Source organism: Arachis stenosperma, chromosome 4 (assembly GCF_014773155.1).
Source record: "Arachis stenosperma cultivar V10309 chromosome 4, arast.V10309.gnm1.PFL2, whole genome shotgun sequence".
NCBI lineage: Eukaryota > Viridiplantae > Streptophyta > Magnoliopsida > Fabales > Fabaceae > Arachis > Arachis stenosperma.
In genome coordinates, this window is record NC_080380.1 from 1,033,495 (window position 1) to 1,046,047 (window position 12,553).

The 12,553-nt window shown below is 33.4% G+C and overlaps 1 protein-coding gene across 1 annotated transcript; it reads right to left on the reverse strand.

Moving 5' to 3' along the window:
- Nucleotides 1-3,105: 3,105 nt before the first annotated feature.
- Nucleotides 3,106-7,954, reverse strand: LOC130974098 (B2 protein-like). The gene is made up of 5 exons (XM_057898849.1): nt 7,312-7,954; nt 6,362-6,462; nt 5,347-5,430; nt 4,403-4,513; nt 3,106-3,583 (listed from the first exon to the last, which is right to left on the reverse strand). Exons 1-5 carry the CDS (start codon nt 7,877-7,879, stop codon nt 3,512-3,514), a joined length of 936 nt encoding a protein of 311 aa, XP_057754832.1. The 5' UTR covers nt 7,880-7,954; the 3' UTR covers nt 3,106-3,511.
- Nucleotides 7,955-12,553: the final 4,599 nt, after the last annotated feature.

Below are 12,553 nucleotides of genomic sequence, written 5' to 3' on the forward strand. Positions count from 1 at the left end.
ATCAATGACGACTTTGTCCGGATCTAAAGGAGAAAGGTCCAAGTCAGGGGCAATGACTCCGACCTGCTCCTTGAAAATCCTCCAAGCCTCCTCGGCGCCATCAGCAATAGAGTCCTCCAACTCAGCATATGCATTCCGAGAATTCTGCAAATCCTTCCTCACAGACACAAGATCTTGAAATAAACTCTGGTAACTCTCCTGTGCTGCTTTCCTCAAACCCGCCTCCATGTTGCATTGGGCCTGCAACTTACTCTCCTTCTCCCGAAGGCTATCTCTCTCCTCCCTCAGCTTAGCGACCTCCTCCTTCAACTCCCTCTCATGTTTTTGATAAGTAAGAAGCCTTCCTTCCAGCTCCTCAACCTTCGAGGTTAACCCCAAAGAGCTGATAGGAGTCTTCTCAAAAATATCCAAGAGCTTGCCACAAATACCTGCCGCCCTAAAACTCTCCTCAGCCAGAGTGGTAAGGTGGTTCCGAACAGAGACATCATCCATACTTATATGAGGATAGATGTTCTTTCGGACGAATTCAATAGCATCCGCCTTAACCCCACCATCAAAAGAAGAGATAGACTCTAAAATCTTGCGCTTCTTCTTCTCCGACTCAGGAAGAAGTCGGGCGGAGGGGAGCGGCCGAGACAAAGCTGAAGAAGAAATCACAATGGGCTGGGAAGGAGTCCCCGTGTTCTGGGGAGGAGGAGGAGGAGGAGAGATGATCGCCTTGGTGCCACTAGTCCTAGCCCGAGACCTTGCCTTAGCCTCCCGAACTCTTTGGTAAGACTCCTGAGCATTCTTCCTCGCCATATCTGCAAAAGAAACAATTAGCAAAAACAACAAGTCGTCAAACCTCAAAGTCGGCAGATACAAGTCGGAAAAAAAGAAATATATATACATATATATAAGCTACCTAGTTGCGACCGAACAAAAGTCGGCGATCCCTGGAGAAATTTTCTAGTATCCAAGTATGGGGCCCTCCCCCACACTTCTCGGAGAAACCCCACAATGGCCGCCTCCACCTCGTCTAGGTCGTCAAGACTGTATTTTTCACAGGGGGAGGCCTCCAACCAATACAGGGGAAAACGAGGGGAAGAATTCTCATCCAAGAAAAAGGGGTGGTGACCCTCTACAGCTTGAACTTTGAAAAAAGAATTTTTGAAGTCGTGGAAGGATTCGTCAAAAAGGGTGAAAATTCTCCGACCTTGTATGGCTCAGAAAGACACCCATTGCTGCTTGTTATTTAGCCCACCGAAGGGCTTAGTCATGTGGAAAAGATAGAAGAAAATCCTCAAAGAGGTCGGAAAGTCCAAAGTGTGACTAATAAATTGGTAAATTTTCAGAAAACCCCAAGAATTGGGGTGAAGTTTGGTAGGGGCAACTCGACAGTGGCATAAAACAGCCATTTCAAATTCAGAAAACGGAAGAAAAACACCCAAACGGGTAATCATGTTCTCATACATATAGAAAAAATGAGGGACCTCCTCGGAACCCCTCCCAAAACAAACCCGGTCTTCCAGACCCGGGGCCACCAACTCATACTTGGGCTCATCCTCCTCAAAAGTACAAATGCGGTGATGAGTGCGAAGATGGGTGATGAACTCGGCATCAACCAAGGGTTCCTCCCCCAGGACCGTAACATCAACCCATTGAGCAAGAACTTCTACAGAAGACATTTTTTCTAAAAATACGATGAAAGCCTACAAAGGAAAAAGAAAAAGAATAAAAAACGAGAGTCCCTAAGGGGATACGAAACTTAACAGAAGCCTACAACGTCACTTCTCCCTCTCCAAATAAAATAAAAAGCATGCAAGCAAAAGCGATTAACAAAGGGAGAGAAAAAAGAACCAACCTTTGCCGGAAAAAGGTAGGAGAAGACGAAAGCCTTCAACAAAAGAAGTCCCACAAACTGATATGAAAATGCTTCACGAACGGATGAAAGGGAAAATTTGAAAAATCGAAGAAACGAAACAACGAAAAAGAGAGAAAGTATTTATAAGCACGTTAGGGGCATAATGGTAAAAGCGGGGTAGTCATTAATGAGAATGCACCGTTACCAAGGCCATCAATCCCTACGCACATCCCTAACGGACACGACGCTTGATTAGACGTAACTGTCAGAACCAAAAGGCTACGAAAAGTCACGTCGGTTTCAGACCATCACGTCGGTCCTCCTACAAGTCGACTACGACCCCGAGTAGAATACTCGAACCCAAATCTCGAAAAGAAAATTGGGCTCGAGTAAGGGCACTGTTAATACCCTGGCCCAATAATAAAGGTCCAGGACCAAGCAAAAGGCCTAATCCAAAGGATTGGACCTCACCCAGTACCAATCTTCATCTTATGAAGTTGGTACTCACCACGACTTGCTCTAAAGAAGTCGGGTACGAGAGTTAGCTGGCAGATAAACACTCATTCAAATGAGTAACTGCCACAAGAATCTCTCTAACCACTTCACAGAGTCATATCTTAACCTCCCTAAGATAAAGGGACGGTTAACACCCTTAAAAGGTGGCACTACTCCAACGGTGGTTATTGGTTCACCACTATAAATACGCTGATACCCCTCAGGTATCTCTAAGTCCCAATACTCTCTAGACCTGCTCACACCCTTGCTAACTTAGACATTGGAGTGTCTTTGCAAGTACCACCCCCCATTCTATCACACACGCAAGTCGGACGGAGGTTCCCTAGTTGCAGATCCACTTGAAGCCTCCTCCTTCATACGTTTGGGCCAACCAACGCCATCCAGCCCATTAATCTCCGGTTACCCATCGTAACAAAAAATAAGATTAAACAATTAATATTGTCTATTTTTTTTTTTTATTGGAGAGATCCAGAATTTGATGGACCTTAATTATGTTATTATCATTAGATGCGGTGGAAATGGAATGAGCCCAAGGGCCAAGCCAATATGGGCATGCTCATGTGTCGCATATATGTGGCATATGAACATACATGTGGTTATAACTTTTTTTCTCTATTTTTATGTTGGGTAATATTACGTGTATATTAAAATTAGCCATTAAAATTAGCTATCAATACAAAATATATGTTAAAATATAAATACATATTAAAAATAAATTAAACCACATATATATTTATAGACAAATATATTAATAACTAATTTTATTATACAAATAATATTTTTGTTTTATGTTTACCATACCTGTCTCACCGCATGATAAAAGTGAAGTGTACCAAACATCCATTTGAAATTTGAACTGACGCTAAGTTTACATTATAGTCTCCCATTTCCTTCTGGTAGATCTTTTCACTACCTCAATTTATAGCTCCTTTTATAACATAAATCATAAGCAGGATTACTCATCCTTACTGCACTTTATGTTTCAATAGAATTTTATAGTACAAGAATAATGTTATATAATCAGGCATAACAGCCTTCTGTACAAATAGCACAACACCAAATATATATGCTGAATATCCAATCATCGCCCACTATATTCCTTGTTCTTATCTTCTTCACCTTATATTATTATTCTCTAGAATTACTACTCTTTTATGCCGGTATAGCCTTGAAAATATCATCGAAGCTATTCTGATCAGCAAAAATGTCTAGCAGAGACAATGCCTGCATACCAAAAGAAAAAATATATGTCAGTAACTTCAGAGCAAAAATTGATTGGATTCTATTTTTATTTTTAGTATGATTGAAAGAGGAGTGTTAGGAATTTAGCAAGTTATGTGATTTATAGTCATCAATTAGTTATTAATAATGTTTTTAATAGTGTAAGATTATATCTAATGGTGTAAGATTATTTAATTTTCTTTTGATAGTTAAGTGTTGGCCAGAATTTAATAAAAATGTTGGCCTCTAGACTTTCTCTAATAAATTCAGGTGCAATTAACTTCATGTGAAGTTGATAGATAAGAGTCATTAACTCGTTTGGAAAGCTTCAAAAGTAAGTTTTTTGAGTTTTTGACTTATAAAAAGTAGTAGTATTAATGTCCGGTACAATTTTCAAAACCAAATTGCAACTTTTTAAGAAGTTATTTAGGAGCTTATAAAGAAGTAAAAAAATTATTTTTCTTATAATACTACTACTTTTTATCACATTTCTATAAAATAAGCACTTTTAAAATTAAAAATTCAAACACAAAATAATTTATTTATAAACTATTTTTAATATAATCATTTATTGTTTAAGTTATTTTTTTAAAAGTAGCTTAATTAAAATATTTTCCTAAACTGGACAGTTAACAAGTTTGACTAAATTGTCATCTAACGACTATCAACTTTACATGAAATTAACTGTACTTGAATTTTCACATTTTAGTATTTCCAATTAAATATTTTTTAAAGAAAAAATCCTAAACCCGGAAAATAATGAAAATAAAACCAAAAATCAATGAGGATAGAAATAATAAGCAAGTAAAAACATGAAAATACCTCGGAGACACTAAGCTCAAGACGAAACTTGGGACCATCATAATGGTGAAGAATTGGCCTGAAGGAATCCTCCTCAAGTGGCTCACAGATTTTTCTAGTGACTACTTGAACCTATATCATGAAAAGTGTTAGAATATAACTATGATCAATTAGTATTATTTAATATATCTGAATATTTATTATAGGAGATTACGTCTTTATTATTATGATTATCTTAATACTTATAAATATCCTTTTATATTGTATCATTCTAAACAATTTAAATACACTTAATAATATACAAATTCTTTCTTCAATTTAATCTCTTGTTTTTAACAAAGGCAATTCATGAGTTTTCACAAACTAACAGAACCGGTTATATGTCAGTAAATATTTTTATCTATTTTCTCTTTTCACTTAATGAAACATCTGTTCACACTTTCTACATACAAAAATTTTGAGTAAATCAAACAATGGATTAATATTTATATAATAAATTAGTTATTAAACAAAGGTAATTTGGTATTTTTTAACAGCAAACTCTTGATTTTACTTTCCTGTTATTATGCGAAAGCGAGAAATAATTTGAACAGTAAAGAAAAAGGACTATCGTAATAATAAATATACTTATATTTTTAAAGATGAATTGTTAGTTTGGATTGATTTTTTTTAATAAAAAAATAATTTTTAAAAAAAATTAAGTATTTTTATTTAATTTAAAACCTATTTGAATATTTTTTTAAAAAAAATAAATTATTTGAATTTTTTAAAAGCTAACAAAAATTTTGTTTTAAAAAAAAAACAAAAAATATTTTTAATACTTAAAAACTATTTTTAAAAAATCTATTTAAATATGAAAAAAATTGTTTGTTTAAAATAAAAATCTTTTTTAAAGGATAAACAAAATAGGCAATTCTTTCAAAAACCAATTCAAACCAACCCGAAAATTTGATTGGCTAACATACCTGAGCAGGGAAACGAGATTCACCAAGGCACTTTTTGTCCTCCCAAGCTGTTGGATCAATATTATTTCCACCAAAACTTGCAGCCTAAATTTGAAAAAGAAAAAGAAGAGGAAAATTTTGATTAGTAAAAGACATGGATTAACTGATTAATATATACATGACTTGATTGGAAAATGTTTCAAAACATGCAATCTCGGTCAAAATAAAGTGTTCTTTTCTAATCACCAAAGTATTAACTCATAATCACCTATCATCTCTCTTGTAACTAGTGTGTAATAAAGATGACTCAGCAATTTAGCTAATTTAGAATCTAATTAGTAATTAGTAATTAGTAATTAGTTAGATTATTATTCATTCAGCACAAGTGAGTTAAGATTATAACTTATTCAGTTAGGAAATTAACTTAGGTGTATGCAAATTGCAAGCTTCTAGTTGTCCCTTAATTTCATTTCTCATTTTCTGGCCCTCACTTCTCTGTCGCTCTCATCTCACAAACTCTGCACCAGAACAGAATTTCCACACCTTACCTTACCTTGCTGCTGTTCAGAATTTCCAAATCGAGATTGTGCTATAATATTATTATTTTATTATTATATTTAAAATTTTATTTATAGTATATTTAATTTGTTATAAATTTTTATGTTATTTATGTATTATTATTTAGTAAATATTTTATGAATTCAAAATTTATTTATTTATTTTAAGTAGTTTATAATTTTATTTTTATTATTATGTTATTATTAATTTTTTAATATATTATTGAGACTTATTATAATATTTTTTGGTATTTAAAAATTTAATCTTAAGATTTATTATATATATTTAAATTTTTTAACTTACAAAACTGTAAATTCAATCCAATCCAAATCGTTTGAAATGAGATCATATTTGATTAGATTTTCTAAAAAAAATCATTCAATTCAATCCAAAAATTTCATGATACCCCTAATAAATATAGAAAAACGAAGACAATAAAATAAAATGAAAAATCTAAGATATAAAAAAGTAGATGTACCTCAAAAATTCCATGAAGTTGATGGGTAGAATAGTTGTAGAGAAAAAGGGGCAACCCGGGAGTAATTGCTCGAACAGAATCACGGTATCGTGGAGGGAGACCTACAAAAGAAAGCCCAAATATTTTCCATCAAAACTCATTTAGATAACAATTAAAATCTCGGGGGACACAAATCTAGTTGCAAAGTTCACATTACTTTATGCAAATTACGATTTTAATAAAATAAATTTAAAAAATATATCTCATTTCATATAATAAACTAAAAATATAGTCAATTTATTTATACATTTATATACATTTGCTTTATTTTGTTAAACATTATATATTTTGTAGATCATTTTATGATTTGTATTTTTTAATATCATTTTCTCAAAAATTAAAATCTTTATTAGTGTAAAATGGCTAATAATAATAATAATAATAATAACAATAATAATAATAATAAGAGTGAATACCCACCCGATCCTTGATAATTATTTCGAAAGGATTACGAGATTTTTGACAAAAAAAATATACCCAACTTGACTCTCGATTTTTTTTTACTGATTAACCTCTGTGTCAAAAAAAATAATATTGGTTTTTTTTTTGCAAAGGACTAATCTATCCCATAAAAATAAAGCTCAGAAGTTGAATTAATTTTTTTTTTGGATTTAATTACTCTATTGGTCTTTATAGTTTCGTGAAATTTTCAATTAGATTCCTACACTAAAGGACCAAACTAAAAAAAATTGGTATAGAAATTTAAATAAAAGAAAAAAAATATAAAAATCTAATTAAAAAAAATCTGTGTAAGGACTTAATAAAAAAAAATATAAGTAAAAATTTTGCGAAACTATAATTTTTTTTTTTATCAAGAATTTCGTTGTGTTTCCAGATAATTCTGAGTTTAGGATTTTTTCTCTAATAATAATAGTAATAGTAATTTGAGGGTTAGAGATAGTAAGACGCACCAAATAGCTGTCTTTTGAGGTTCTCTGCCATGGTATCATTGTTGCAAACAAAGATATATCCACCCACGGTTTCATATCTCGGCAAAGACTCCGATGGTGGCAGTGTTTTGAGTTTCTTTGCGACATCATTGCTATTGTCTCCATGCTTCTTGCCGTTGGTGTTGGTGTTGGTGTTGTTCCTGCCCTTTTTGCCTGCTTGAAAGTCAACAAAACCTGTCTTGTGACCCTTCAAGTTGAGGCCACTATTGTTGTTGAGGCTAACATAAGAAGGAGTATTGTCGGAATAACTTCCCTTGTTGAAGCCTCCATTAAGACCCCCAAAAGAAGGGTTCTGAATATGTGGCATAGAGAAAAGGGATCCATTGGAATCGGAATTGAGATCATAGGATTTTGATGGGTTGAATTCAGTGCCCTTCACATCTAAGTTCCTCCTCTGATCGGTGGTACTTTTTGTGACATAATTGTTGCTCCAAATTGAATTATTAAGAGACAGATTGGCCAAACTAGATGTTTGAAGCCTAAGCTGGTCACTAAATTGCCAAAAAGATTGCTGATTGTTGTTCTCCATGGCCACCAAAAAATTAAAGATAGAAGAAACCCTTGAGATTAGAATTGGGATAGGAATGATAGAAATGATAAAGAAATGAACAAGTGTTAACTAATAAAGAGGGGGGGGGGGGGGGGGGTATGAAATTCCCACGAAAGTGAAGTTGAGTGGGACAGGGGCAGGGCATGTGTAATTGTCAAAGAAGATGGAGTATAATCTAAATTTGAAATATGAAGAACTGACTTTTTCATTGAGTGGGTCTATTTCCCTTTTTATTTTGATTATTTTATTTCATAAGTTAATAATTCAACTGGTGACGGAACCAAACCGCGTACAAAGGTGAAAGACAAATAGAAAGAGTGTGTGGGGTGGGGGGAAGTGGACAGGGACTACAGGGGGCAGGGATTAGTTGGGTATGGCGTTGAGTATTTCCTTTTGTTTGATTTAGTATACATGGAAACTTCCTAGTATACATATTTCTAGAAGATGTAGCTAAAGTTTGAATTGATGCGGCCCTCCCGGTAAAAATAGATTAGGTGTTTTTTTTTTTAAGTTAAAGGCGAGATTCGAACCCATAGAAAATGATGTCATTTTTTGTTATAAATAATTGACAATTAGGTGAGTTTATAGGTAGGATTTGATTAGAGAAACGGGGAATAAGCATCGGTTAATTCTGTGCCAGCAGTCGCAGTAAGACAGAGGATGCAAATGTTATTCGAAATGATTAGGTGTAAAGCATCTGTAGGTGACTTTTTAAGTTCGCCGTCAAATTCCAGGGCTCAATTCTGGACAGACGGTGGAAATTACTAAGCTAGAGTACGGTAGGGGCAGAAGAAATTTTCGATGGAGCGATAAAATGCGTAGAGATTAGAAAGAACACCAACGGCGAAAATATTCTACTAAGCTGACACTGACTGAGAGACGAAAGTTAGGGGAGCAAATGGGATTAGATACCCCAATAGTCCTAGAAACATGAACATTAAAATATAAATATGGTAATATATGTCTATCATTTATTTATTAAGACATAATTTTTTTATAAATATAATAATATACATAAAATATATATTTTTAGTGTCTTTTTATTAAAGTTAAAATACTAAAATATAATGCATAAAATATAAAATTTGACTTTTTTATCTATAACTATTTTTAAAATTATTTATTTTGTTCTTATCTTTATTCTTCTCTCACTTTCTTCTTTTATTTTTTTACAAAAAATGTAAAAAAGAAAAATAATAAATATAATAATAGAAAATATATAGTGTTAGAAATACTAGTTGAATGGATGTTTTTTTATCTTTGTATGAGATGCATGCTTATATATTTTGATGAATGACAAGTGTATTTATGAGTTAACTAGTATTTTAAAAAGCAACATATTTATATCTTGTACATAACCTAAACAATTGATTGATTATATGGTAAATGAAAAATTCGTTGCATGACATATGTTTTATTATGTAATATCTAGTTTAATGAGTGATTTTGTTAAATATAAAGTTTTGACAAATATTTGATATAAAACGAAAAAGAAATTTTACTTTTTTACAACGTGTAAAAATAAGATTTTACGAAAATATTCATATATTATATTTAAACACAAGTTCATTAAGAAATCAATAATACATGAAATGAAGATGATATAACAAAAAGAAGTCCAACAAATAAGATTTAGTTCTAAGATATTAGTTTTTACTTGTTAAAAATAAATCAATCTTATCTCTCAAGTTAAAATAAAATTTTATCAAAGTTAAAATAATTTTCAAAATATGATTTTCAAAATCCATGATTTATGAAAGGTATAGAACGTGCTATGATGATCCTAATCATGTCTTGATGAATTATGGGGAGTAAGACTCAACCTAATCGTGCACAAAGCGACATAGTTCGAAATTCAAATTTTGTTAAAAAATAAATTAGATGATTGATCCTTATGTATTTTCAGAGGATAAATTTTCATGAAGTCTGTTTGCTAAATTTGGGTAATTTTAAACTAGAGAATCGATCCCTGTTTTGGAGGATCAATCCTATACGTTCTTGGGATACAAGATCCTACTAAGAGCGTGTGTTCTTGATACTTAGTTTTCTCCCACTCATTTTTAGCGTATATGAGTGCATGGAGGCCTATAAATAGAGGTCTTTAAGTTGTCTTTCATTATACTATTTCTTTTATATCTATATGCTATTATATTAATAAAAATTTATAAGTTTTCAAATGAATTTTCATCAAAATTTGATAAATAACTTTGAGCTTATTCATAGTGCTTCATTTGTAATGATATTCTCTTTGAAGAGGGTTTATTTATTCTGTGATTCACTATATCATTTTGTAAGAGAAACTTTTTTGTAGCTTTTCTTATTTATCAAGAGACTTTGGTTATGATTCTTTAAGTGGTGATATTTGCTATACACTATAGTCGGGGAGGATATCAAGAGTACATTAAATACTCGAGAAAAAATACTTAGAGTTGGTATTGTTTCAAGTTCTTAGAGAAGGAATTTTTAAATGAAGTGCTTAACAGAGGTGGTGATCATATACAGTGAGTTGTACGACAAGTGCTCTAACTTGTATAAGAAGTCTCCTCCCCTCAAAACGACAACGTTTTTGGTTGATGTGGATAGAGACAATTAACTCCCTGACCATTTGAGGTGTTTACGTCTGCAGCATTCATCCACATTAGCAAGGTAATACACGCTCATCGTGACAGCTCAACATTTTTCGTTCGTAGTTACCAGAGATTCACACACAGGGTATGCCTTGTGTCACAGAAGTATGGAACAGGGACCGAAATGGATTACAATATTCGTCAAGAGTTGCTTTGTCATTATGCGAAATGGTCAGGGGTCGAGTTGGTAGTTCATTCAAATTAAAAAGTTTTAATAATATTTGACCGACTTTTTAAAATATGTTTGTGATTAATTATTAAATTTGAAAAACAACCTAAAATCATCATAACTCATGGAACGATTAATTTTACCTTCTAAAATTGTGAATTGAGCTTTTTTTGGTGAATTAGAGGCCAAAAGGTCTAGAACAAACAACAAAAAATGCAAATTAATCAAGGTCTCTGAAAACTAGAGAGCCAGAGCAATCAAAAGCTAAAACATGATTTAAATCAAGGGGCAGATCAAAGATATGAAGGCCAAGCGGAAAAGTCTGACCCTTTTTCGCAAATTGGTCAGTTGTAGCATTTCCTTTGCGAGGAGTGTGATTCCAAATGATGTTAGGGATATGGTTTGAAAGGATTTTAATATCCTCCACCAAAGATACACACAGATGAGTCGCAAGACAGCCATTGTTGGCGAGCTTTATAGCTGCCAAGGAATCCGATTCCACAATGAGACTAGTATAACCATTTGTAACTGATAATTGGAGTCCATAATTAAATCCTCAAAGCTCAGCATGAGTGATGGTACAACTACCAAGGTTACATGAAAAAGCCTTCAAGAAACTTCCTAGATGATTTCGAAAGATACCATCGTAAGCAGCATTGTTAGAAGAGCTCAAGAAAGACCCATCCACATTGAGTTTGATAATGTTCTCTTGTGGAGGCTTCCAACAAACGTAACGACTAATGGGGGGCACTGCATATTCCGATGAATATCAAAATTGGTGAAGCGATTAATCTCCTCCAAGCTAACTTTGATATGTTCCACCATAACGCTTGGTGGTGTTCGAACTCCTTCAAAGATCACCTTGTTACAATAATACCAAAGTGATGAAATAGCTATTTCAAATATGGTTTGCTTGCTTGTCCTCTGGGAGAGGTTAAACATCAACCAATCTTGAATATCCATATTGAAAAAAATTCCCAAATTAGTTAAGGGGAAGAAAAGAAGACCAGACGCATTTCACAAAAGCACAACCCCGGAGGACATGGGTGATATCTTCATTAAAGAAAGTATATCGTGGGCAGGTGGCCGAGCTTGTAAGATGACGCCGTCTTCTCTCAGTATTTGTAAGGATAGCACTATGGGTGTGTGTGGTTTAAGTATTACTTTGTTACTCGGATTCCATTTCCATGGGATTAAAAAATACCCACGGAAAAGGTGGGAATTGAAATGATGGTATTTTGATTTCCTGGATTCAAACTTGCTTGTGAATATCTTTTCAAATTTTGAACCAAACATAGAAATATGATATTCCCATCTTAAGATTCCTAAGAATTATTTATAATTCTCCCAACCACACACACCCTATGAGCACATAACCACATGAAGTATCGGATAGTTCTGTGCCACGCCAATGCCAGATGTAATTTAAAGGACAATTTGATGTGGTGTTGTTCTCTATAAGGGCCTGGTAGGCTTGCTTCAGTTGAAAAGTTCCATCTATGGAGAGACTCCATGCTATATGGTCATTTTTTTTCCATGGAGAAGGAGGTGACATGGCTACAATTCTTTGCACTATTTCATCGGGAAGACACTCCTTCAGTTTATTTATATCCCAGCATCCTGAAACAGTTAGGAAATCCATCAACATGCTATCATAACTAATATTATCAATTACCTGCAGAGCTAGAGGCTTGAGAGTTCCCAAGGTGGGGATCCAATTATGGTTCCAAAACTGAATTTTAGATCCATTTCCAATCCTCCATATATGATGCTTTTGGACTTTTGGCCAAGCATTGCAGATACCCTTCCAAAGATTTGAATTTTGTTTTCTGCGCTCAACAACGGGCAAAATATAAT

Bases quoted from the DNA above. Each gene is read 5' to 3' on its own strand.
- LOC130974098 (XM_057898849.1), bottom strand. From the start codon at position 7,879: ATGGAGAACAACAATCAGCAATCTTTTTGGCAATTTAGTGACCAGCTT. The intron at 4,514-5,346 runs GTATGTTAGCCA...TTCATGATATAG, and splicing joins AATCTCGTTTCCCTGCTCAG to GTTCAAGTAGTCACTAGAAA. The intron at 3,584-4,402 runs GTATTTTCATGT...TTTGGTATGCAG, and splicing joins TTGAGCTTAGTGTCTCCGAG to GCATTGTCTCTGCTAGACAT.